Source organism: Polypterus senegalus, chromosome 16 (assembly GCF_016835505.1).
Source record: "Polypterus senegalus isolate Bchr_013 chromosome 16, ASM1683550v1, whole genome shotgun sequence".
Classification (NCBI taxonomy): Eukaryota; Metazoa; Chordata; class Cladistia; order Polypteriformes; family Polypteridae; genus Polypterus; species Polypterus senegalus.
The window spans coordinates 34,742,687-34,770,286 of NC_053169.1; the positions used below are offsets into that span (position 1 = coordinate 34,742,687).

The 27,600-nt window shown below is 38.1% G+C and overlaps 2 protein-coding genes across 2 annotated transcripts in view; one reads left to right on the plus strand and one right to left on the minus strand.

Moving 5' to 3' along the window:
* The window catches only part of prkn (parkin RBR E3 ubiquitin protein ligase), a 1,158,643-nt gene extending 1,155,867 nt beyond the window's left edge, over positions 1-2,776 (minus strand). Inside the window, exon 1 of the mRNA XM_039738446.1 lies at positions 2,690-2,776. Within this exon, the coding sequence (XP_039594380.1) occupies positions 2,690-2,696 (7 nt within the window). The 5' untranslated portion in view covers positions 2,697-2,776. The remainder of the gene's footprint in view (positions 1-2,689) is intronic.
* An 11,342-nt stretch (positions 2,777-14,118) lies between these two features.
* Positions 14,119-27,600, plus strand: part of LOC120516971 — a 164,109-nt gene continuing 150,627 nt past the window's right edge. The window contains exon 1 of the mRNA XM_039739011.1: positions 14,119-14,520. Within this exon, the coding sequence (XP_039594945.1) occupies positions 14,494-14,520 (27 nt within the window). The 5' untranslated portion in view covers positions 14,119-14,493. The remainder of the gene's footprint in view (positions 14,521-27,600) is intronic.

A 27,600-nucleotide genomic window follows, 5' to 3' on the forward strand; every position in this document is an offset into this window, starting at 1 on the left:
AAATAAACAGTGCTCTTAGAATAAACCTGGGCAAAGCTCTAATTACAATCTAAAAGAGACACTTTGTCAAATTTTAAAACTGTTTTGCACAAACATTATCTGACTAATCTGAGCATCATGGAAAAAATGTATCCTTAACAATGGGGCCAAAACTTCTTGCTCCAAGCACTGTAATTAAGCTTTTGTGAACCCTTTCCAATTACCTAGATTTAATTACTCACAAAAATACGGTGTGACCTTTAACTAAGTCACAATAATAGACATACACAATCTGCTTCAACTAATCACACACAAACAACCGTAATTATTCTTGTCGACATTAATACATCATTTAAGCATTTCAAGTGGAAAAAGCATGTGAATTCTTGTATTAAGTAACTGGTAGAACCTCTTTTACCAGACATTACCTCCACCAAATATTTCCTATAGCTGCTAATCAGGAATTTTATATCATTCCTCCTTAAAAAACTGATATCTCCATTTCTAAGGTGGACTCTTTGAGGACAGCTAGATCTCTTCAGATCATGCCATCCAATTCAGAGACTCTGACTTGGCCACTGCAGACCATAAATTTGTTCTGTTTAAGCCATTCTGCTGTTGATTTACCTGGGTTTCGAAACACTGTCTTATTATATCACACATCCTCCACTAAGCTTCAGCTGACAGACAGATCTCCTGTAAAAATCCTTTACTTGGTTTTTAATTCATTGTTTCCTCAATAATAGCAAACTCTGCAGGTCCTGAGGCCATAAAGCAACTACAATTCAGGATGCTCCCTCCCTCATACTTGGGACATGGACTGTGTGCTGTTGTGCAGAGTTCTTCTTTTTTTCTCCAAGCACAGTATATAAACATTTCAGTCCAGAAAATATTAAATGACTAGCACCAGAAATTTAAAGATACTACTTGGGTATTGTTCTATGGTTTCCTCCTAAACTCCTTAACATGTGTTTATCATCACACTCTTTATTGTTCTGTAATGACTGAGCATGAGGTGTGTCTGTGAATTTGTCTCATGACACGCTATAAAAAAACTGGTTGCTGCCCTGGTGTTCTTCATACCTGAAGAGTCTCTGCTCCCCAATGACTTTGTATTAGAAAGAGTAATTTTTTAAATGAACCATGCTGCACATAAATTATAAAAAGAAAAACATGTTCATGTACTAAGAATGCACCTTTCACCTGTTTAGTAGTCAGAGAGAGCACACCATCACTGCAAAACAATGACTCGACTACTTCCATATTAAGTCAAAAGAGTTACTGCTGGTGCAGGTGCAGTGACTCGTGCTTCTACAGTTCTGGGTCCAAATACCTGCCTGATAGACTAAGAGTGTTAAGAGTGTACATGAGTGGACCCTGCAATGGAGGGTACCTTGTCCAGAGTTGTTTTGCACTCAAAGTTGTTAGTACAATCTCTGCTGATGCCCCACAAGTCAAATCCCTTCAATATCACCACAGCCCAAAATTGGATTAATCAGTATTGGAACGGGATCATGCATCTTTGGGGTATTTAACGGGCAGATCTTTCTCTTAAGTGGGAATGTGAGTCAAGTTACTAGCATAGAGAGGTTATAAAAAAATGTTACGGAGTCACCAGTTAAGTTAACTACTACGCGCTTAGGTTACGTTTGTTGCGTAGTTGTAAAATATAAAGACACTAAGTGCTTGAACATCTCAGCTTGGCATGTCACTCCTTCGCTATGGACTGGGACTAAGAAATCAAAGAAGTGGTTATCACCCCATAGTCCCGGAGCCTTGCACAACTGGAAATATGAAAGTAGAAGCTCTTCTGAGTTGTCCAGACTGTGTTTAAAGATGCGATGTTAAAATGACTGGTTCATCTTAGCGATGAACACAGTTGTAAAAAAACATTACCGTATATGTATTTATGAAAATAACTTTTCCCAGATGTTTAAAAGGATTGTTGTTGAAAAGTGAATAATTATAATCTACAGACTGCTGAGAATAAACAATTTGAATTTTGCTTTGATGTTACAAGACTTATAAAAATGTTAAAGGAAAATAATCCACGCGGTATTTTACAAACTGCGAAATGCACTTTTAAACTTTAACATCCTCACTGATCAAAAACAAAGAAAAGAACTATTTTATAACAGTTCCAAAACGGAATTACCTAGACAATGAGAACTGGGCTGTATGCATGTGCATTCTCAAATACAACGCTTAAGAATGAACTTTGTACACAGGAGACTCAGGCTCAATTCCACCACACCAGCTAAACTAGCAAACTATTCTTTTTTTTTCTTTTAACTACTAGGGTGTATAAGAACAGAACGTGCCCTTAATTTACAATGAAATTCACTTCAAATTATTAATATTGATCCATTACTATTATTATCATTGTTGTTATTATTGTTATTATTATGTCTGCATTTTCAAACATAAAATGCCTGAGAATAAAAGTTTTGTCATGTGCCAATATTTTCGAACAAAGTGCAAGTGGTTTATTTACTACTCGATCTTAGAAATATACCAGACAAATATTTTTGATTTTCATGTCATGTTTCTCCACCTTATGCGCTTATTTTACTTGTATTGACAGCGTCAATCAAATTTAATGTCAGCAGTTGTTTACACTCAGGAGACATAAAGGAAGTTAGACAATTCAGCCTTATAAAAATGAAAATGAAACCACAAGAGCTGATATAACAGTAAGGTTTTCACGTACCTATCATTCCAAGAAGAATTGTTCTTTAATAAAGCGAATAAGCGTACGTTGCGCTTAACAGTTAATGCTGGGTTCAACGTAAAGATTTGTAAGCAATGACGCTTGAACATAACAATATCCACGTGAGCGTGCGCATTCTGGGAGCGATGGTTTCTGGGAAGTGAAGTTTTTATTATGAATGCCCTAGCTCTGCGCTTGAAAACTGCCTTAGGTAAAGCTTTATTGCAATAATTGGTTTTAGGAAATGAGTGAATATATGTTGAGCGGGAGGGAGTAATATAAAAACTATGCACTAGGATTAGTAGCCACGCATTTGGAAACGGGATGAAACCATGACATAAAAGCTAGATAAAAAAAGAACAATTAAATTTCATGGATACAACAATCTCCTGACACTAAAAAATTATTTGCTGATTAATATTAGGACAAAAGTGGAAACATTAACATGTTAAATTAAGAGAAATGACCATTACAGAATGAAACAGACAGCAGGTACTGGGCTGTAACTGAATGAAGACATTGAACAGGCTTCATTCATAAAAGAGCATTGTCAATAGCAGACAGCATGTGGTTGAATAAGTGTTAGTAGACAGCAATGCAGAAATTAACTGCAAAGTCAGTTTCAAATGGTTTTGCAAAGGTTTATAGGGGGCAAAATTTTTAAAACAAATGGATTATTTTTTTTTGGTGATGACTGTCATCAAATCTTTGTTGTGATCATATACAGTAAATGTGACCCAGATGAGCAAGTGACACTACATTTGATACTTAACTTACAAATGAAGCCAATAAGTATTCTAGACCCGTTTCAAAATAAACTTAATTAATCAATCAATCAATCAGCATTTATTTATATAGCAAATTTTCATACAAAAAAATGTAGCTTAAAGTGCTTTACAAAATGAAGAATAGAAAAATAGAAGACACAATAAAAAATAAACATAAGTCAACATTAATTAACATAGAATAAGTAAGGTCCGATGGCCAGGGTGGACAGAAAAAAAAAAACTCCAAAAGCTGGAGAAAAAAAATAAAATCTGTAGGGGTTCCAGACCAAGAGACCGCTTAGTCCCCTCTGGGCAATCTACCTAACATAAGTCAAACAGTCCTCTTTGTATTTATGGTTTTCATGGAAGGACCTGATGATGATGGTCACGTAGACTTCTGGCTTTCAGTCCATCAATGTTGGTGCATCATGATGCTTTGAGTAGGTGGTAGTGGTGGCACAGGCCGCCACCACAAAGAAACCGGAAAAAGAAGCAGAAGAGAGAGTAGGGGTCAGTATGGATTTTGGAGCCACTGTGAATAGTTATTATGATGAATTGAACATACAGAGTATCAGGATTAAGTTAAAGTGAAGTTATAAAAAGGCCATGTTAAAGTAATGTGTTTTCAGCAGTGTTTTAAAGTGCTCCACTGTATTTGCCTGGCGAATTCCTATTGGCAGGCTATTCCAGATTTTGGGTGCATAACAGCAGAAGGCCGCCTCACCACTTCTTTTAAGTTTAGCTTTTGGAATTCTAAGGAGACACTCATTTGAGGATCTAAGGTTACGATTTGGAATATAAGGTGTCAGACATTCCGATAAATAAGATGGAGCGAGATTATTTAAGGCTTTATAAACCATAAGCAGAATTTTAAAGTCAATCCTGAATGACACAGGCAACCAGGGTAGTGACATCAAAACTAGAGTAATGTGTTCGGATTTTCTTTTCCCAGTTAGGATTCTAGCAGCTGCATTCTGCACTCGTTGCAAGTGATTTATGTCTTTTTTGGGTAGTCCTGAGAGGAGTGCGTTACAGTAATCTAGTCTACTGAAAACAAAAGCGTGAATTAATTTCTCAGCATCTTTCAATGATATAAGACGTCTAACTTTTGCTATGTTTCTTAAGTGAAAAAATGCTGTCCTAATGATCTGATTAATATGCGATTTAAAATTCAGATTACAGTCAACAGTTACCCCTAAGTTTTTTACTTCCGTCTTTTTATTTAGTTTATTTCTGATAACCTCATTGAATCCATTATTGCCAATTACTAAAATTTCAGTTTTCTCTTTATTTAGTTTGAGAAAATTACTATTCATCCATTCAGAAATAGGTGCTATTGATAATTACAGCTGTGTGTCATCAGCATAGCTGTGGTAACTCACGTTGTGCCCTGAGATAATCTGATCTAACGGAAGCATGTAGATTGAGAAAAGCAGCGGACCCAGGATAGAGCCTTGTGGAACACCATATTGGATATCATGTGTCTTTGAGATTTGATTACCACAACTCACAAAGAATTTTCTCCCTGCCAGGTAGGATTCAAACCAATTTAAGACACTGCCAGAGAGGCCCACCCATTGACTAAGGCGATTTCTAAGAATATTATGATCAATGGTGTCAAATGCAGCACTCAGATCTAAGAGGATGAGAACAGATAAATGGCCTCTGTCTGCATTCTCTTGCAAGTCATTTACTACTTTAACGAGTGCAGTTTCTGTGCTTTGATTTGTTCTGAAGCCTGACTGAAATTTATCAAGAATAGCATGTTTATTGAGGTGGTCATTTAACTGCAAAATGACTGCCTTCTCCAGAACTTTACTTAAGAAGGGCACGTTAGAGATGGGTCTAAATTTTTCAAAGGCAGAGGGGTCAAGATTATTTTTCTTGAGCAGGGGTTTAACTACAGCAGTCTTAAGACAGTCTGGAAAGACCCCGGTATCTAATGATGAATTAACTATGTCCAGAATATTGTCAATTAGCACGCCTGATATTATAAAAGCTTGCTGTACTTGTAGATAGGTTTGTGAGATTCTAGTGGAATATTTTTATCCAGCTATTCATCCCAAACTGATTCCGATTTCCACCATAAACAGTTATGTTTATGTTTTGTGACAACCTTCATAGCTGGATGAGATGTGAACACTGAGTCAGCCATTAGAAAACAATAGATATATTCTTCTTCAGCCATTCTCATATCGACTTGCTTGAATGTTTGGTCTGGTTTTGCTTCATGACCAGTTTTTGTTCCATTTCAGTAAACTGATAAATGGCCTGCTTTTTAATAGTCTAGTATATAAAGTTGAATGTATGGTTGTGTGTCTAAATGTTTGTTCAATCTGTTGAATCTGTCAGTCAGTCAGTCATTATCCAACCCGTTATATCCTAACACAGGGTCACAGGGGTCTGCTGGAGCCAATTCCAGCCAACACAGGGTGCAAGGCAAGAACAAACCCTGGGCAGGGTGCCAGCCCACCGCAGGGCACACACACACACACACACACCAAGCACACACTAGGGACAATTTAGGATTGCGAATGCACCGAACCTGCATGTCTTTGGACTGCGGGAGGAAACCCACGCAGACACGGGGAGAACATGCAAACTCCACGCAGGGAGGACCCGGGAAGCAAACCCAGGTCCCCTTACTGTGAGGCAGCAGCACTACCCACTGCACCACCATGCCACCCAACTATTGAATTTATCTCTGCCAAATTTTCTGCAAATTACACATTTGAACGTGAACTTTATTGTCAAGCAAAATAGTTGCTAGGAATTTCTCTTGGTGTTATATCCATACACATCCATCCACCCATTTTCCAACCCGCTGAATCCAAACACAGGGCCATGGGGGTCTGCTGGAGCCAATCCCAGGCAACACAGGGCACTAACCAATCCTGGGCAGGGTGCCAGCCCACTGCAGGACACACATAAACACACCCAGCACACACTAGGGCCAATTTGGAATCACCAATCCACCTAACCTGCATGTCTTTGGACTGTGGGAGGAAACCAGAGCACCCAGAGGAAACCCACGCAGACACGGGGTGAACATGCAAACTCCACACAAGGAGGACACGGGAAGCGAACCCGGGTCTCCTAACTGCAAGGCAGCAGCACTACCACTGCGCCACCATGCCACCTGTCCATACACATCAGAAGGCACATACAATTAAACAACACAATGTACAATACATAGCACCATCACAACATTATATACAATAGTAGTGAAAAATTATTACACAAATGACAAATATATACAACAATTGCACCCCTGCTCAGTAATATGTTAAGTAAGGCCACATACAATGCATATAATAAATATCATTTAGATTGGCTTGAGAAGTTTAGAATTCAAGAAAAGACAGAGATGAATCAGCGATTATATTTCACCATAGTGACTGCAGTAGGAAAGAAACTGTTTTTCTGATTTTTAGTTCTTGTCTTTGGTGACTGGTAACATTTCCTCAATGGTAATAACTGAAAAAGATGGTTGCCCATATAAGTGTGGTATTTGATTATAATTCTAGCATGATGTATGACCCATGATGTATAAAAGACAATAATGGAGTCCAGTTTCCGGCCTACAGTCTTTTCTGCAGTCCCATAACATGCTGCAGTTCATGTTTAAAGAGAGCAGATGCATTGCCATACCGGGACTGTCATGGAGAAAGTGAGGATGTTTTCAGTAACAGCTCTATTAATCAGTGCAGGCACTACTTGGGACAGGTAAAATTTTTTAAGCTGACAAAGAAATAATATCCACTGCTGAGTATTTTTGATAAGAAGATGTTTTCATCCCAGTTCAGGCTGTAAGTGACAATTGTGCCAAGAAATTTAACAGATCCCACCATATTCACACTGACATCACTTAATAACTAGGAGTGTAGGAGATGAGGAGTGTCTCCTAAAATCCACAATCACTTCCACTGTTTCAAGGAAAATTGGTAGAGTGGAAGACCATAGAGTATGTTTTGGTCCAAACTTTTTCCCCTTGGGCAAATTTCTGTAGTTACTACTCTGGTATGTTAGCAGGGATGTTTCCTTTGGCAAAGACATGCAAAGTTGCTCACCACAATGGGTTTAATCAGTGACATTTTGCTTTGTTGCCATAATGTTGTGCCCTGGGGAGGTTATTCAGTGACGGTGCCTGCAATTTATTTCCGAAACAATGAAAGGTACCTGTGCTAATCTTTGATAAAATAAGAGTTGATTTCATTGATAACAAACCATCATAATTCTAAACATTCAAAGCTGCCCCAAACCATGACACTACAGCCACACAACTTAACAGGTGCTATTAGGTCCTTGGTCAGGAGTGTATCATTTAGTGCTTGGCAGACGTAAGCAGATGGCATTTAGTTCTTCACCTTCTGAACTGCAGACATGTCCATTTTACGGTTGTGAGGAGACTAAGTCTATCCATTCAGCACTGTGCTCAAGACAAGGACCAGTAGTGCATAGGATGTCAGCCTATCACAAGACACTCTTATAAGTATCCACAGTTACACTCGTTTAAAGTTTTCATTTAACCTAACATACACATCTAAGTGATGTGAAATGATACTGGAGGGCCTACAGACAATCCACCAGGATCTGGTAAAATCTATATATACCATCCAGACTATGGCTGGCCTGGGAAGAGAACCTATGTCCCTGGAGTTGTGAAGCAGCAAAGCTGGCCATTGTTTCAGGTTTTTGCCATTAAAAGGGCACACGTAGCCCAAAACTCTTCAAACCTGACACCTCTGCCAACAAACCTTTCCTCAAAAAAAAAAAAAACTCCAGGCGTGTTTTTACAAATTTGAGACAGACAGTAATATTCTTGGTGAGCTATAGTTTCCATCTTACTCCATTGTTACACCAGTAGCGCAGCTCTTAGTGAACAAACATTTTATTTCTTGGCTCCTACTCTTTTTCTTTTTTGTGAGTCTTGTAACTTGTAGAAGATTTTCCTTTTCATTTAACAGACTTTGTCTGTCTCTATAAAATACTGATATCCACTTTTATAAAAGGAAATCATATCAATTTTACATCTTTAAATTTAGTTTTATGTAGCAATTCAAGTAGTAAAAAAAACAGAAAATAAACACAATTGTGCACTGTAAAAACAAAAATCATGAAAATATGATAAAAAGTATGGTGCCAACCCAAAACCTTAAAATGAAGATCATTTCCTATCCTTCTATATAAAAGCGGTCGGTGTCCTTCCGTCCCGTGAGTGCTACGCAGGCGTGGAGTTTCACACATGCCCCGTCCATTTTGCAATGCATGATGGGATTTGTAGTTTTGTTTTTCCAGGTAAAAGATGATTTTCTACTCCAAACTGTGCGATATCTTCTTCTTCTTTCTTACTACATAAAAGCGGTCGGGATTGTCCTTCCGTCCCGTGAGTGGAAAGCGTAGTGGTATTCCGCTTATCACAGACTTACTACTTGCAGCTTGATATGAGCAGAGTTCTTTTGTGCGCAGTGCGCTGGAAAAATAGACAAAATTATGTCTCTGGAAATAATTAATGTTGATGGAGTACAAATGCCTAACCGCGTAGTAAATATCAGGGGGGTTCAAAAGGGCGACCTCAATATAGAAAAAAAGTTTAAATTTCATCACAAAAATAACAGAAACTACGAGTATTAAAGTAATACCGCTCAAATGCAATATAACCAAATTAATGAGTTTGTATAAAATATCAAATTGATCTACATATTGAATTGCCTTAAGAAGTGGTCAACTTAAAAGTCGGTGGTCTTAAAAGGCAGGTCAGCCTAGTATATTTAATAAAAGTAAAATACCCCTAAAACCAAAGTAACTTCTATTACATTGTTATGTGGCAAAAGACTTAATTCACAGATACTCCTTGTATTCTAGCACGTGGGCCCTCATACCATACATGTCCATGATGAACAGTTTTCTCCATTAAAAAAAATAAATAAATAGATAAAAATACAGAAAACATGATGGCCACCGGCTTCTCAAAATGTCAACATAAAAAAGAGCTGCGTTCTTGACTCTTGCCATACTATGCTCTGAAATAAAAAGGTGTAGCTGGATGTGTTAGTTGGGTAGCTGAGACATATGATCTGTTTTATAAAGAGAACGTAAGAAGTCTAATTTACTGTTCTGTTTGTTTAACTTGTGTTCTTCCAATAAAAGTTTCCTAAGATGCTTTTATCACTGAAAAATTTTATTGCTACAGTATATAATATTTAGATTTTCTGAAACAAAAAATGTACAAATAAGCATAACCACAGCAATACCTAATGTGCAATGTACTGCGATCGATGCACAATGAATCGGGAGATCAGAAAATCTGCCCATGAGACTGCTCACAGTACAGAATAGCCAACTTAAACTTCTGACATGAGAGTAATTCTTCCAATCGTATAAGGCACAATCTGATCCTATAAGGCACAATCGCGCTTCGCAACTCATGCCCAATACTGCACGTGAAACAATTGCCGTTGACGCTGAAATTCGGACCGACTACGAAAATCAGTTGTCAATAGCAAATCGGGCATAAACCCTTGACAGAGATGCACAGTATATGCCCAGCATTGCGAATTCCAAAGAAAACTCGGGTGTGTTGCTTTTCATTGCCTAGTGTGACCTGCTATATTTCACATAACCTATGAAACGAGATTCGAGCAGCCGGGCATTGGGGAAATGATGCACTTGGCTAACTAAGCAGTGCGCTTTATTTACTGTGTACGCCATATGTGACGATAAATCTGAGAAAAACTGTTCGCACTACATTGTGCTGTGTCAGTCATAGCCTTAATGCGTTTTTGAATAAATGCCAACATTGTTGTCCACCATTATATCATCATTAAGTTTACACTACCAATCAACGTTTGGCGTTAATCTTTTTTTGAAGTAAAAAAGGAAATAAAAAAAAACCCAAAAAAACAGACGGGGCCACGAGGCCTCAGACTGGGGTGACTGATCACCTTTCAGCACTGCAATGACCAGAAGCATAAAGCCAAAATAACGTCGGAATGGCACATACTGTCTATGAGTGGCTCAGCCAAAGTCCAGATTCAAACTGTATAGAACATCTGTGGGGAGACCCCAACATGGTAATGGAGGTTGAGATGATCTGCCAGGAAGAATGCGATAATCTGCCAAAATCAAGGTGTGCAAAGCTTAAAGAGACATACCCAAGGATACTCAAGCATGTAATTGCTGCCAAAGTACTGAATTAAGGGTGTGAATATTTATATGAATAAGAGATCTCTGTGTTTGACTTTTAGAAAATTCGCACACCTTTCTGAAAACAATTCATAATTATGGTCTGAGTGTATGATGATGGGCAAAAATGGCAAATTTTCAATTTCAGATTAAATCTGGAACACAATGAATTCAGCAGAAAGCAAAGAGGTCAGAATACTTTCTGAATCCATGCTAAAAATGCCCACTGTTCTTTACTATTTCAAAAATGTGTGTGTTTTGTACACACTGTGTGTAAATTCTCCACGAAACCCTCTGAGCATTATACTGATGTATTTATTTTTGAATATTTGAAAATGTAATTTAAAGATTCACAGCTTAGCTGTCTCAGTTTTATTAATCCAATATAATGATGTATGCCCATTGTTCACCACCTAATTCAGCACTGATTATCATTATATGTCAGTTTAGACTGGATATGAAATATTGCCAGAAAGATGTCCCAGTGCACACTCTACGTGTGTGTTTTACCACACTGACTAACTCACCTGTCATTTTAATTAAAATATTGTTTTTGTACAGTATATCCCAGGACCCAAAACTGAATTAAGAAGGCTAGATGATGGATAGATTTTAGCATTTTATTTATTCAAAAAATACAAATTGGGTTATTTTAAACTGCACATTTTTATTACACTTCCAAGGAGATTTTAAATCTGCTTATTGTCAATGCCAGGGTCATAGGAACCAAAGCCTATCTCTGCAAAATGAAGTGCAAAGCAAGATACACTAGTGGACAAGGCAATAGTCTATTGTAAACATATTCAGTCAAACTAGTAGGCTATATATTTAACCGTGTTTTAAGTGTGTAAGAGGAAAACAAGAATATTGTTAAAAAAAATCATATAGAGTAAACAAAATCAAGCTAACTCCAAACAGGCAGCAGCAGAAACTTCTGTGGCCTACTTGTTTTCATCATAATTAATGCAGCGATTGCAAACTGACCAAAGTGTGGGTGTGTGCCCTGCGATCCAGGATTGCTTTACAATTTGCACGCTGCCCTACCAGGAGAGGCTCCACCCCTCACTACCCTGAATTGGAATAAGTGGGTCTGAGAATGTATGCATGTACTGTGTGTGATAAATAGGATGTGACCTTTTCAATAAAACGGTTCTTGGAATTTCATCTCTGCTGGATATTCCACGGTCAACTGTAAGTTGTAACTGTAAGCATTATTGGAAAGTGGAAGCATTTAGAAACAACAGCAACTCGGCCATGAAACACAAAACCACATAAAGTCACAGAGCGGGGTCAACATCTGCTAAGGTGCATGGTGCGTAAAAGTCACCCACGCTCTGCTGATTCCATAGCTGAAGAGTTCCAAATTTCCACTGGCATTAATGTAAGCACAAAAACTTCAAGGAATGGATTTCCTTGGCCAAGCAGCTGCATGTAAGCCTCACATCACCAAGTCCAATGCCAGGAGTTGGATGGAGTGGTGTGAAGCACACTGCCAGTGGATTGTGGAGCAGTTAAAATGTGTTCTATGGAGTGACAAATCATACATCTCTGATTTACAGTCTGAATTTGGCAGATGCCAGATGAAAGTTACCTGCCTGACTGCATTGTGTCAACTGTGAAGTTTGGTGGAGGAGAGATAATGCTTTAGGGCTGTTTTTCAGGGTTTGGGCTAGGCTCCTTACTTCCAGTGCAGGGCAATCTTAATGCTTTGGCATACGAAGACATTGTGGACAACACTGTGCTCCCAACTTTGTGGAAACAGTTTGGGGAAGGCACTTTTCTATTCCAGCATGACTGTGTCTCGTGGACAAAGCATGGTTCATAAAGACATGGTTGGATGTGTTTGGTGTAGAAGAACTTGACTGGGCCACACAGACCCCTGAACTTAACTGCTTCAAACACCTTTGGGGTGAACTGGAATGGAGATTGTGAGCAAGACCTTCTTGTCCAACATCAGTGCCCGACCTCATAAATGTTCTACAGAATGAATGTGCACAAATTCCCACAGAAACGCTCCAAAATCTTGTGGAAAGCCTTCCAAGAAGAGTGGAAGCTGTTATAGCTGCAAAGGGGGGCCCAACCTCATATTAAAGTCTATGTATTTGAATGCAACTTAATTAAATCCCCTGTTGGTGTAATGGTCAAGTACCCGAATACTTTTGTCCATATAGTGCATGTATTTGACCAAAACAGAAGGAAAAAATATTTAGTGTGTCTACATGCTTTTATCACCTGACTATTTTTCAACCACAGTTGACATTTATTTTTCTATAGTTAACATAGCTTTGAGCACCGTGTTTGCTTTGCCTCTGTTTCACATGGTTAGTGTCCCCTTTCATCATCATGATCAAAGTAAATTTGTTAATTATTTCTGAGATACCTGATGTTGCTGAAAACTAAAATGAAGACAGAGTCATGGGCACGCTGCATTAATAGCTATCATGATTAGAATAAATGATGTGCCTGTGATTAGGAACTGGTAAATACATCTCTGTTCTACATCAGAGACTAATATTGTATTCATTCTACCTCCTCAAAAATCAACACTTTTCTGGAGAAGTTTAGTTCCCATGTGCAATGCAAAGTGGAGACAGGGACTCACGTATGCTCTGCTAAAAGTTATCACCATTACAAGAAATTTTGAATATGTGTAAGCATATGTGTATTATCATGGTGTGGTTTAGTAACTTGGCTTGCCAGGATCATGGATTCCTCTAAAGGACGTGGGGTTGACCTTCCATGGAGGACTGAATCCTTCATCTCTGATGCCAGCCATCAAGCTTATTCCGTTTTCCCCTTCTGGTAAACGCTACTGGAGCCTCACCACAACCTTCCACCCACTTCATCCTCAGGCCAGTTCACTGAATTAACAGTAACCTGATCCTACCTGCCCTGTATTTTACACCTCCTGCTAGTTTATGTGTTAATTCTGCTCTATGTTACAGGTGTTGCCATCTGCCTTTTTTGAACTAGTGTCAAACTGTGGAGTGTGTATATCTGTACAGTTCTGTTTTGCACTATATGTACATTAAGGTATTCTTCTGCTACTGCTATTTATTGTATCTATTTATTTATCATCTTATTGATGCAATGTAGTTCCCTGCACCCCTGATCCCCTCAAATTTTCCCCAAACCACACATGCCTGCAACTGTGGCACAAAAATTTCACTAGAGCTTTTGCAGTTTCCAGTGTATGAAAAAACTAATCTTGTCTAAGAGGAAGCTAGTAAAGGAGTATGTAATCTCTAAGATGAGCCATCCTCCCCAAAATTCACACATTTCTTTCACTGGAGTGTCGTTTAGTGCCCATGTTTCACAACAGGAAGGTAAAAATAGGTGGATCAAACCGGTGAAACTGGAAAATGTTGAGCTAGTGATATGTGAATTAAAATGAGTGAGTTAGGATGTTGACACAAATTAAGAGGACCACGTTGAGGCATTTAAGAATGCATCACGGCACTAAAAACAGCGTAGAGGCATCATATGCCTAATTGTGTACCATATAGCGAGATGTTCTCATTTGTGACAATCCCGTTTTGGGAATCCGATGTAACGGGATAGCAAGCAGTTATGTAAGCAGAAGAATATCAAATAAGACTTTTTTTGTAGTTAGTTTGGTTACGTAAGCGAGCAGTTCGGCCGTCAGTAGCTCGTGCAGTTCGGATGGAGGCGGCTTCCGCAGCTTAGCAGCTCTGCGTTTCTCTAGATAATGAAGACTGACGGGTCAAGGGAAGCTCGCGCATAAGCGACGAATTCAAAATGTGCTTCAATGAGGGCTTTTAACCGATCGCCATTTTCTTTGTATGGATCGAAGGATACCAGCATTAAAAGCAAACACCAAAGATCTCTGTGATGAAAACGATGACGATCAGTCCCATCGTGAGTACTAGCTATTTGTTTATCTATTGTCTAGAAGTAATGGGCTGAGCAGAGGGCTGGGGGCGCGCGTGCGCGCACACACTAACGGCGACCTGGGGTCCCGACGTCCTGTATAGGGCAGTTGGGTGCGCTCACCCTGTGAAGGTGCTATATCGGGAGCGCTTATTAGAAGCACAGAGGAGAGAAACGAGACGGGACTTCATTTGTTCCCCCTGCCTGTGACTCCGTCCCCATCCCCCAGTTGCGGGAACATATCCACATCTGCACGCCAGCAGTTAAGAAAAGAGTGTGAGTGACTGCGGGTAATGTACCGTAGGCCCTGCCGGATATGTCAGGCGCTAATCGGGCCCACATTTTCTAACAACAAGTTGCTTAAATTGTTTTTTTTTGATTAAGTGCTGCGATGTATCTATCGGGATTAAACTCCGCCTTTTTACTCTTGCGCACGTCTGCAATTAATTACTCCTAGTGCTTTAGCAGCCATGCGGAGTGTGTGCATGGTGAAGCACTTCTGAGGACTGATGTTTGGGCTGACGAGGTGATGTGTTAACAGTGTCTAGTTCGTTTTAATTCTTGAGAGTTTTCATATTGAGGAGAAGCACACCTAATAACAGAAGTTCAGTTCACGATCAGAGCGCATTTTCTTTAATTCAATTCATTTCTAGGAATCCATTGTTTAGGGTCCTGGTAACACTGGAATGAAAGAAAGTGTTCAATAATTGCATACCTTTCGGGTCATACTCCACACCTTTTAGCTTTTTAGGTTTTAAAAATTCTCCATGTATATTCCTTTGCTATGCACATTTACTACCAGTAGTGTGATCAATGGAGCATAAACACACTCCTTTACAGGAAAATGTACGCGGTAGCTGCAGTTTTGTAGTCTAAATGTTGGACCCAAGAAACAAAATGTAGAGAACTATCTATAGTAGCCTTATCTGAGAGATCAATTTTTGCAGCACAGATTCACACCTTCTAGTTACTACTTTTTGTCTTCCTTAATTACCATACTTGTATCTGACCAGCGGACAAGGACATGTTGTTACAGGAATAAAGTTTTCCTTCAAGAAAATGTAAACGTGACAACAACACACAAATTGAGTTTTGAGTGTCAGTGCATTTGTCTATTGTCCCAATTCCTATACCTGCCCTCAGTGTAGATTCTGGGTTCTCAGCATCTACATAAAGTATACTTTGTGAATTTATTTTCTGACAAATCTAGCAGGGATATCTGCATTTGTCTTAGTTTTACTATACACACGTCTGTACATTTTTATTCACTTTAAGTTTAGCTTTATTTTTTATGCATATTATTTCTATTAATAATGAGCAGATGAAAATTTAAAAAATGTAAACTACTGAGGGAGTACGCCATTTCTTTTTTAATATTCCTTCTAAGGCCATGTCACATTATACGACTTTTCCAGTGATTTTCAGATGTAGCCTTCATTTTCATAATCTTAATGAGTCAGAGGTAATCGCTGGAGCGTGAAACAGTCGTGTAATGTGACATGCCCACTGACTCACTCCATCTAGTCCACGATTTACTACAACAAAACGGAGAATGCCGAATGTTTTTTTGTATTTTGAAGAGCAGAATATACAGAACAGAAGGAGAAATTGTTCATTATGCAAGGGGAAATCAACTAATTAAATGGTGTGTGTAACCAACAGCATCATTTTTCCATTAACTAAGGAGCTGATTGGAATAAATGTGTGCAGCTGTAGTGAGTGACCGTACAAGTGGTGCCGACTTTGGAGTCAAAGCCAAGGGAGAGCTGCTCATCTCATGACAGATGATATTACATTAATATGCAACCCAAGACATTAAATAGGCTTATTATGAATATTCTTTTGAGCATTGTAAAGCATCTGTTGATGCTGCAGTTATTAAAGACCTTCTAAAATCCACATATTCAGAACAGGATAGCTGGAGCCCATCCCAACAAGCAGTAGGTACAAGGCTGGAATAATGCTTGGACAAATGTGGGAGGAAACCAGAGCACCTCCACATGGACATGGGCAGAACATGCAAGCTCTCCTACAGAGAGCATCTGGGACTTGAACCCAACTCTCTTTGTTTCGAGGCAACAGTGCTACCTCTGCATCACAGTGCCACCCTTACATATAATTTATAATTATTACAGTACAATAACAAAATAACAAAACAAATACATTCTGTGTGTCTGTAAACGCTTTATTTGCTTCTAGAAGATTCAATCTCCTGCATGCGTTTGCCACTATAGCTTTAGTATAAAATGGCTTAGTGCATGTTTTACAGTGGAGTAACATTTGTAAAATGACTGCTTAAATGGCTCTACTCACAAAGAAACACTTCAGAATCTCTTTAAAATGGATGCAATTTGTATAAATGAAAAAGTATCGCCTTTAAGCAAACTTTATTATTTCCAAGCAACATAGTTGCTCAGAATTTATCTTGGTGTTACAGCCATAGGTTGAAAAGTAATAACGAGCAATTGGCAGTACGGTTTACAGTATATAATTAGTATTATGTTCAGAAGGACTGCAGTGTCAGTGTGCATAAAGCACAAACATCCAGCATAGTCACTGCATAGTGAGGGTACACAAAAAAGTCAAGTGTTACAAATGACACCACAAAAAGTTGTAGTGTAAAATTAGTTCTATGTTTGAAGCCCTATGTTTAGATGAAATGTTCTGTTGGGAATTCTTTACAGATAGTGTGATCCGTTTATATATGACAAAAAACAGGTATCCAGTAGTGCATTGAGTTTGGGGAATACTTCTCTGCGGGACATTTTGTCTTTTTAAGTGTATACATTGTAGACTACTATATTAAAATGTATAAAGAACAATATTTGTAAGTCCATCCATTTTCCAACCCTCTGAATCCAAATACAGGGTCACGGGTGTCTGCTGGAGCCAATCCCAGCAACACAGGGCACAAGGCAGGAACCAATCCAGGGCAGGGTGCCAACCCACCGCATGGCGCACACATACACACCCATACACCAAGCACACACTAGGGCCAATTTAGAATTGCCAATCCACCTAACCTGCATGTCTTTGGATTGTGGGAGGAAACCTACGCAGACACGGAAAGCAAACCTGAGTCTCCTAACTGCGAGGCAGCAGCGCTACCACTGCGCCACCGTGCCGCCCATATTTGTAAGTCCAACATGTAAATTGATTATGCATTAAAAAAACTGTTTGACCCTACAGTTAACTTGAAGAAAAGGTACAGTATATCCCAGTCTGACAGCAATTTCTGTTTGTAGTTTGCAAACATGCACTTTCATTTTCTTCCAAAAGATTAAAACAATGAAGTGAATATAAGCATGTTCATGTGTTTCCTATGATGCATTGGCATCCAAAGTTGATTCCTGCCTTGGGCCCAATGCTATAGTAAAAAACTGTGCCCGATTATCCCCCAATTATCCTGGATTGGCGAAAAATACTTAAATAATAGATTGATATATTGAGATGTTAGCCACTTTCTATAATGACACCACCTATAATTACTGAAACACAATTATTGGTGTGTATATATACACTTAGGTGCAAAATGTTTGTGAGCACACCATTGAGGTGCACATACAGTATATGCAAATATTCAAAAGCAAAACATAAAAGCAAGTAAAGTAAATGATGCCAATGGCAATTTTTTAATTTCACATAGTGAAAACAGTGAATGAAGTTACATTTGACAATAATCCAGTAACTGTCGGCACTACTGGAAGTGTTTTTAGCATTTGGTATGTCGTCCTTTATTATTGAGTACAGCTTGGATCCGAGCAGGCATGAAATGGCAGAGTTGACGGCAGTAGTCTTCTGTAACTGATACCTTGCCAATGCAAGGCATGCCTTCACTGTCTTGCGTGTGTGACAGGGTGCCCCATCCTGCTGAAAATAAGTTGCACCATGTATTGACAAAGAAGTTGAGAGCTTGTCTTTCAGCACCTTTCAAATAAACTGACCCTGTCATTGTGGTGTTTTTTTGGCTTTATCCAGAGGCCTGAATGCTGAAATGGCACCCAAAACCATAGTTTTTTTCACACTGTTTGACAGCTGGCACCACGTATTTTGCCTTGCAATGTTGCCCAGCCGGTCTCCACACATGCACAATGTAATTCTTAAAGTGAGTGAAGGTTGCTTCATCTGTAAACATCGCCTTTTCCCATTTTGTGGCAGTCCATCCCTTATAATTTTTGCAAAACCTGATGCGATCTGCAAATTGTTTATTTTTTTTGCAGATAAAGTTAGTTTTCTTGCAGGATGGCCTGATTGTAGTCCTGAATCAAATAGTCTTCAATGAATTGTCCATACGCTGATTGTTTTAAGATGATCTGGTAAGCGTGATCACAGCCGGCTTTCTCTGACACGTGGTGATGATTTAATAATCATTATAATTTTCCTATCATCACACATGGGTGACCACTTCTGGTTCTGGATGTAAAGGACCGTGTCTCATGAATCTGTTTCAGGGTCATATGCACCACTCCCAGATAGATCTTTATTGATACTGCAATTGGATTCTGGGATTGTCCTTCATTCTTAAGAGCAGCAACCTACACACAGACTTCCAATGTTTCATTTTTCACTAAAAACTACTTTAATCCAAAAAAAATATTTGGACAAAAATAAACACATCCATTACTTAAAGCTGTTACCAGTAGTACAATGCACCTGTGGTACACAAATAACTTTAATCACTTCTTGCAACAAAGTACTAACAAAATATTCTACAAATGTAATCGTTATATACAGACTTGAAATACCATATGTTCCAGTCTACCAGTTTGTTTTTTTTAATCAAAAATTAATTTTAATAAGTTTTTTGGTAAACAGTATGATGTTTCTAACAGTAATTAATCAGAACAGCATAACAGAATTTAAACTAGCCCAAATTAAGTTGACATTTAATGTTATTATGTAACGAAAAGCGAATATCAGCTGTGCGTTCACAGACATCCAGGTTTCTACTGTGTGAGTCTGCCAAAACTGTAAAACATCCCATAGACTTGGTACTTACTTACAGGACCTTGGAATCCAAATGCCTGAAAGGGTAACTTTTTCTTGTGTTTCATATGCATATAGATTCCATTCATCCATCCATCCATCCATCATCCAACCCGTTATATCCTAATTACAGGGTCACGGGGGTCTGCTGGAGCCAATCCCAGCCAACCAAGTGTGCAAGGCAGGAAACAAACCCCGGGCAGGGCGCCAGCCTAACGCAGTACATATACTGTAGGTTCTGTATTTGCAATAGTGCTACTTGATTTTGGTACAGCAAAGATACAGATGAGACTTTCAGACTGTACAGCTTATAAGTGCCATCTGACATAGGACAGAAGACGAACAAACATCGTCATATACATACTTGAATAACAACTTTATATATAGTAGACAAATATCGTCATATACATACTTGAATAACAACTTTACATATAGTAGAATATTTGGTGCTATGCAAAGTTCAGCTTCATATGGCAGTAGTAAAGAAACTAAGGTTGAAGAAAGCAGTCTTTGAAAAACAGGATATTAATCATTTTTGGAATTAACTGAAAGAATTATAAGCTAAATGAGAGGGTTCTGAGGTAAATTGAAGGTGCAGCTTTTGTAGAGAGATGCATTGGAAAGGAGATCAGAGCCACATTTCTTGAGCTTTAGACATAGTCCTTTCCAGTTTACCTTTTGAATGATTAGCCAAGGTCCTATCCCAAGCTGTGGAGGTTGTTTTTGTTAGTAAATGCAGAAACAAATTTTACTAATTTCAATTGTAAAAATTTCTTTCATTTGTGCCTTGTGGGTGAAGAAAATACATTGTGAAAGCTAGTTTTATAAGTTGTGTTGCTTTTAGAAACACTTGACTGGGAAAGCTGGTAGTGTTAATAGGTATTAAAGAGCTGGTTATGTTGTCTTCATAACCCATTTATTTCCCATTGAAGTTACTTACTGTGGCCTGATGGGGTCACAGCGGCCACCCAAACTGACACAGACACACACCAGGCACAAGTTTCAGCATCACACATGTTCATTTACAGTGGGAATGCCTCCTAAACCATTCCCACAAGCAGCATGGTGCAGTACAGAACACACAAGACTTTCTTTTCTTTTCTCTTCTTTCTTGGCTCTTTCTCTTTCTCCCTCCCTCCCTCCCTCCCTCTCTCTCTCTCTCTCTCTCTCTTCCTCCACCCCTCCTCCGGCAAGTGTTGTCCTCTCCCTCCCGACTCTGTCTCCTAAAATGAAGGCAGGCGGCTTCTTTTAAGTAATCCCTGGAAGTACTTCTGGTGCCCCAAAGGCCTGGCCCGGGAGCAATTCTGGGTAAGGCTGCAGCCCCAGTGAGTAGCGCTCTTCAGTTCCTGCAGCACCCCATGGCACTCAACAGGGCTGAGTTACAGAACTCCTATTCCCATGAAGCCTTGTACCGCAACCAAGTGGGACTGCCATCTATTGCTCTGGTGGAGATAATACCCCACGCACATTCTATCCCCTGGTCCATCCACCAAGGAGGCATCCTGGCCAGGCAAGGGCCACTGCCATCCACCACACTAACATTGAGCAACATTAAACAGAAGACAAAACATACAAAATTAAAAAGAGGTTTTATACTTTAAATTAAAAGGACAGAAGAAAAAGTAGGTTTTTTTTTTTAATTAGGATATGTGAATTTAGAAATTTTAACACATTATATTGCAATTTATATTTAGTCAGAGTTGGTACATTTGTACTGACTTCGACACCAGTAACCCAATAATTACTTCCGACTCCACAGCCCTGGATAAAAGTCCATTGTGTACAAGTGATTTGCACTTATTTTAGAGGGGAATGTGGTCTGTTCAGTTAAATGTAAATAAAAGAGATACATTTAAAATGTGACTACAAGGATCCTTTTATCTGAGAAGCTGCCAGTTAGCATTTAACCACTAAGGATCCTATTGTTTATTTTCTTACATGCATGTAGAGTATACTGTAGCAGAAATTTACTGGTAAATTGCGGGCTTAAGGATACGCAGAAGTCAGGTATCTGGAGTGACTTAGCCGGGCAAATTCTCAAGTCAGTGCTTTATATAATTTCTAGAAATTGTATTCATACACATCTTGCGGCCACTTTGTAGGCCCCATCCTGATTAGCCAAATTTTGTTTTAGCATTATACAAATCTGATCTCAACTACAATGGTGTTTTTTGAGAAAAACAGGCATTTTTGTTTTTTTTTTATGATTAAAATGCACCTTTTGAATTGAATGGTGTTCATATTATTTTGATTGTTTGTTAAAGTTTAATAAAACAGCCTGTCATTATTAGTGTTCAGCTCTGGGGTCAAGGCAGGAAACAGCACTGGTTAGAGAACCAGTCCATTGCAAGTCTACTGGATGACACAATCGCCCTCAAGCTCATGCAGGAGCCTATTTGCAATCTACAGTTAATCTAACAAGTTGGATATTGGAAGAAAATTGATGAAGACACACAAAGACATGGAGAGAGCTTGAATGCTCCATGCAGACAATTACCAGGCACATAATTCAAATCTGGGATATGCTGCACCTTAGAAGGAGTAGCACTAACCCCTGCTACCATGTAGCCCAGTATAAGAAATCTTAATCTCAATTACTGGTTGACAGCACCACTGCAAACATGAGGGCTCATCTCTTAAGCAATCAGCATTGTGTATTATATACCATGACTAAATATTCTCTGCCTTAATGCAGATGCTGTTGAGGTACATGAAATCCATTAAAATCCAATTTAAACAACACTTTTAGTGGTGTAGATTGAGTCAAGGGATTTTTTTTTTATTGAGTATAATAGATTGACATTTGAATAAAAATAACTGTCATCTATTTCAAAATGTAATTACTTTATTGCATAACTGAAAAAAAAATCACAATAATATTGTAGTCTGTTGCCTTGCAGTTCTCCTCCCTACTTTCATGCTCCCCACCCAGATAAACTGTTTTGTCATCAATGAATGGTTACTGACTCAAGAGGTTGCTGAGTTGTCCTGAAATGTGCAATTGAACAAATCCTAGTAAATTTATAGCTTTTAGGGCTGTTGTATCTCGTCACTGCTTGCCTGGTTCTGGATTCGTGAGACATTTTGCTTAATAATCAGGTACAGTTTTAAAACGGACCAAAAATATTGCACTGAAATTTGAAATAATCCTTTTCTATTACAAAACAATGCAATTGTATTTCTTTTTTTCCATCCTAAGTAAACTGCCATATGTCCAGTTAATTGGGCAAATAATTACATTTATGTGGTTGATTTTCCTGTAACTGCCATCCAGCCTATGTTGTTGTGAAACAGTTCAAATGAATAGAATATATTTCAGGTCATTTATAAAGTGCCTCATACATGACCTCAGATATAGCCGATTAATTAAGAAGACTCTGGCTACAGTCATGTTCATTTAACATTCGTTTAACAGGAGTGGGATCGGCACAGACACAATTAGGGAGTATGCTGCCCTTCATTAGATGTTAGAAGGAGTGTTAATCCAAAGAAAGGCGGTGTTAATGGTGAAAATCAAAGTGTTAATTACAGTGTAAAAAAGAGCAGAGTATTAATTTCCTTAACTTTTGAGATAATCATTTCCATCCCTTTTAGCGAGGTTTATTGCTGATCAAAGAAAAATTGAAAGGTCTGGTATATCGATTTTCTATTTTGGACAATGTAAGTTAATAGGATGAATGAACATATTGGGCTGAATGACCTGCTCACATCACACTTCTTTTAATGATCAAATATTGTGCAATGAGTTGATCAATAGATGTACTTGTAAACAGAAAATAACATTCTCAAACTTGCTTAATCAAAATTGAGGGTCACAGGTGACCGGAGGCTATTCTGGCAGCGTAGGGCAGAAATTAACCCTGGAGCCCATCTTAGCCTCCACTCACACACACAATAACAACATTTATTTCTATAGCACATTTTCTTACAAGGTCTTTAACTCAAAGTGCTATTACAAAAAGTTAAGGTAAACAAAATTACAAAGGATGAATAATAATAAAAATGAAATACAAAAAAATAATAAAGTCACATAATACAAGTAAAACACATAAGCATCAGAAGTTGCAGAGTCCCTGAATATTGATTACATTTCTAGACTGATCTTTTTAAGTCCTCCAATGACTATAATAAGTCTGATGGTATGGTCAGATGGCCAGGGAGATAAGGAAAATAAAATCTCCAGCTGGGAAGATGCTGGAAAAAATAAACCTGCAATGGTTCCAAGGTCAAAAGGCCCATCCAGTCCTCTTTGGGCATTCTATAAAATATAAATATGCTAAAATAGTTAATTACTGCTGCGATGCACTGTCCTGAAGTTTGGAGTGCCCATGTTTCTTCCAGCATTCTAGGTGGCTGGAGAGTACTTTGATCAAATGACAGTGGACAGAGAACTGGAAACAAAGAGAAAAATAGCAGAGGTTAATGTTGATTACAGAAGTATGTGGTGTTTAAATACATATGTAATCTATTAAAACTGCCGCGAAACAAAAAAGCACAACTAAAAAAAAATTAAGAAATTTTAGTTTTTTTTAAATATTCCACAGTTGTACATTTTCGTATCTCTATTGGTAAAGTATTCCAGAATTTTGGTGCATAATAGCAACAGGCTGCCTCACCACTTCTTTTAAGCTTAACTCTTGGAATGATGAGCAATCCAGTGTTTGCTGATCTAAGATTACACATGCAGTTGACCTCACACTAGTTTAGAACTGGCTAGTTTCTCCACATGCATGCCCTTTACATTTGGAAGGAAAATCAGAAAAAATCCAACAACATACAGAGAATGTGCAAATGCAGTGTTTGCAGTCACTGACTTTAAGATTGTATGACAGTGGACGCTTGAGGCAACAATATTAAATCATTCTGCCACTCTAATGCACATACAGTAAAACATAGGGATGCTCCGATCAGGTTTTTTAAGGTTGATAACAATCACCAATTTTCATATTGCTTGATCGGCTGATTCCGATACAGATTTTTTTTCTTTATCCCTTTAAAAAAAACTTTTTACACTAACCTCCTACATAACCAGACACATAGAAGCCTTCTGTCCTATATTAAAGTGTATTTTTATAATTAAACTAAAGACCACAACAAAATGAAATACAGTAGGCTTATTGTTCAGTGATCATAAAATACTAAAATAAATAAAGTTTTCTTAAAATGCATACTTTAACAAAATATGTACAAAAATATTTGTCCATAATACATATTGCATAAAAAAATAAAAGGCTTCTCATGATTACAAGGTGTCTGAAACAAGACTTAATTAAAGAAAAATAGTTTTCACCATTTCTCTAACAACAGAAACTATATACATATACATTAGTGCTGGGCAACGATTAAACTTTTTAGTCGCGATTAATCACATGATTGTCTGCGACTAATCACAGATAATCACAACAATCACATTGTTGTGCACAAAATTCAATAATGGACTCAAAAGTAGTTTATTGTGTGTGTTTGGTTTGTAAACACTTTAAAAATATAAAGTGCTTTACATAGTAGTAGTTCAAATATTTCTTGTAAATCTCAACTTAAACATTAATGTAATCAAATCAAATATAAGACCAAAGCTGTTTGCCACTGCCATGGCATTAATGTTTTATCTAGTTTGTTACAGAAGAACAAGTTACTCTCGGAGTCCAGAGCCACGATCATAACATTATAACAGGCACTTTCTGAGCAACAGCAAGTTAATATTTCTAAATCTGTTTTCTTTTTTTATCTGAACAGATACCAGCAGAAACATTTTCTTTTATCAGGGAGCAGCATAAACAGTCTAAGTTCAGTAGCAACAGCAACAACATTTATTTATATAGCACATTTTCATACAAAAAGTAGCTCAAAGTGCTTTACATAATGAAGAATAGAAAAATAAAAGACACAGTAAGAATATAAAATAAGTCAACATTAATTAACATAGAATAAGAGTAAGGTCTAATGGCCAGGGTGGACAGAAAAAACAAAAAAAACTCCAGACGGCTGGAGAAAAAAATAAAATCTGTAGGGATTCCAGACCATGAGACTGCCCAGTCCCCTCTGGGCATTCTGCCTAACATAAATGAAACAGTCCTCTTTGGATTTAGGGTTCTCACGGAAGGACAACTCTTTGAGGGCTAATATTTTTTCCAAAAAACTCAGTTTTCTGAAAATCTCACAAAGCAAAGGTTTCACTCCTGAATCAACATAAAACGTCTGTTGCTGCTTGTTGTGTCTGCTGTCGGCACCTCTTTGCAGTTTGCAGCATCGTTCACTTGGGGGGCAGCTTGATGGCCATTAGGAATGCACGGTGGGCTGGCTGCCTGACTATCTTTGTGGGACAGGTGCGCGGGGATGGCAGTTGCAGTGACATGCATTATGGTTTGTGCCTCCTGTCATCGTAAGTGTCTGTCCTCCCAGGCGAATGTTGCCATAGGTGCATCAGCTACACGAACGTGTTCAGCACCACAATCAGCTGATGCTGGTACCTCACTTTTGTTTTCGATCTACATCTCTAGATCACTTGCATCAAAATTGGAGTCTGACAAATCAGAGTACGATTCTGCGATAATACGAAAAAAGTCATCCACGGATTACTTTGCTATTAGCATTCACTTTGGTGTCTCTCCACATGCCATTTTAGAAGCTGTTTGCTCTTCGCTACTCATGCACGCGCAGGGAATCAAGGTCAAATTAACAAAGCTAACTTTCCTTCTAGCAAAAGCGTATTGAAAAGTGCTGTAACAAGAAAATCACTGATCTCTATCGATCGCTAGCTAGACTGAGACTTTCAAAATAATAATAACAAAAACGGTGTGAATGTGCAATAAAATAATTGTTGACGTTAATTAATTAATGTATTAATGCAATAATAACGTGTTAACTTGCCCAGCCCTGATATGTATATATCTATACAGTATATCATATATATTCTCACACAATTTATTAATATTGACAATTAAAGACTGCTTAAATGTAAATACACATGTACTTATAGCCTTTAATCATTTTAAATCATTAATTACACTACATCTTTTTGCTGTTAAAATATGTATTTACTATATTTATATAGGTATGTTTTTTTCCTTCAGTGTACCAGCTAGACAGTCGTAATTCTTGAGGTGTAATCGTAAAATATTGATTATATATAAATATGCACTACTTGTTTCTTACCAAAACATATGCTGTATGACACACTGCAACAAATAATAAACACAGCACAAATCTTAAAAAAAAGCCTATTGTTAACTAAGCAGTAATTTCAAATTTGTCTTTATCTGTTCTTTTTCCAACTAAAAGCTTAAGCTTCCTCATTATAAATAGACTTGCTGTCCAAGCTCAAGCTCTGTCTGTTATAATTTAAAGGACAAAATAAAGGTCAGAATTCCTTGAAGTAGCTTTTCTTGCTGCTTGTCTATTTACACAGGACAACCTCTCAGATTACTTTTTTACAGTTTATTAATCCACTTTCTTTAACGTAAAGTCTAATACACCAACTACCTCTCCTCTACTGAAAAAACAGCCCTCCACTCACTGCTGTTTGTTCACACCTCAGAAAGTTTGCTGCAAAAGTCAAAAAAAAAAAAAGGATATGCACTGGCTCAATTACCGTATTACTTCAAATAAAGGAGCACTGCAACTAAACTACTATAAGGCTTAGAAACGCAGGGGCTGAAAATATCAGTCTTGTTGATTGGCCTTTTTACTGATCACTGATCAAGTCTTTGTTTAGTGAAAATCAGCTGATTCTGATCGGTGGCTGATCTCTCAGAGCATCCCAGGTAAAAAAATATAATTTCTTGTAATTGGCAGTAAACTGGAATTTATTATTTGGCTGACACCTTTATCCAAGGTGATTTACATCATTTGAGAGATACAATTGGTAGCATTTCTTTTTGTTTTATTTCCAGTTGGAGCACAGGCAGGTGGAGTGACTGGTTTACACAATGCCAGAAGTGGAATTTGAACCAACAGCCTCAAACTTTGAAGTCCAAAGCATTAACCACTACATTACACTGCCTGCCTACAACTCATCTGCCACATTATTATAATTTCTTATATAGTTGACATCTTTATCCAAGGTGACTTATAACATTTGAG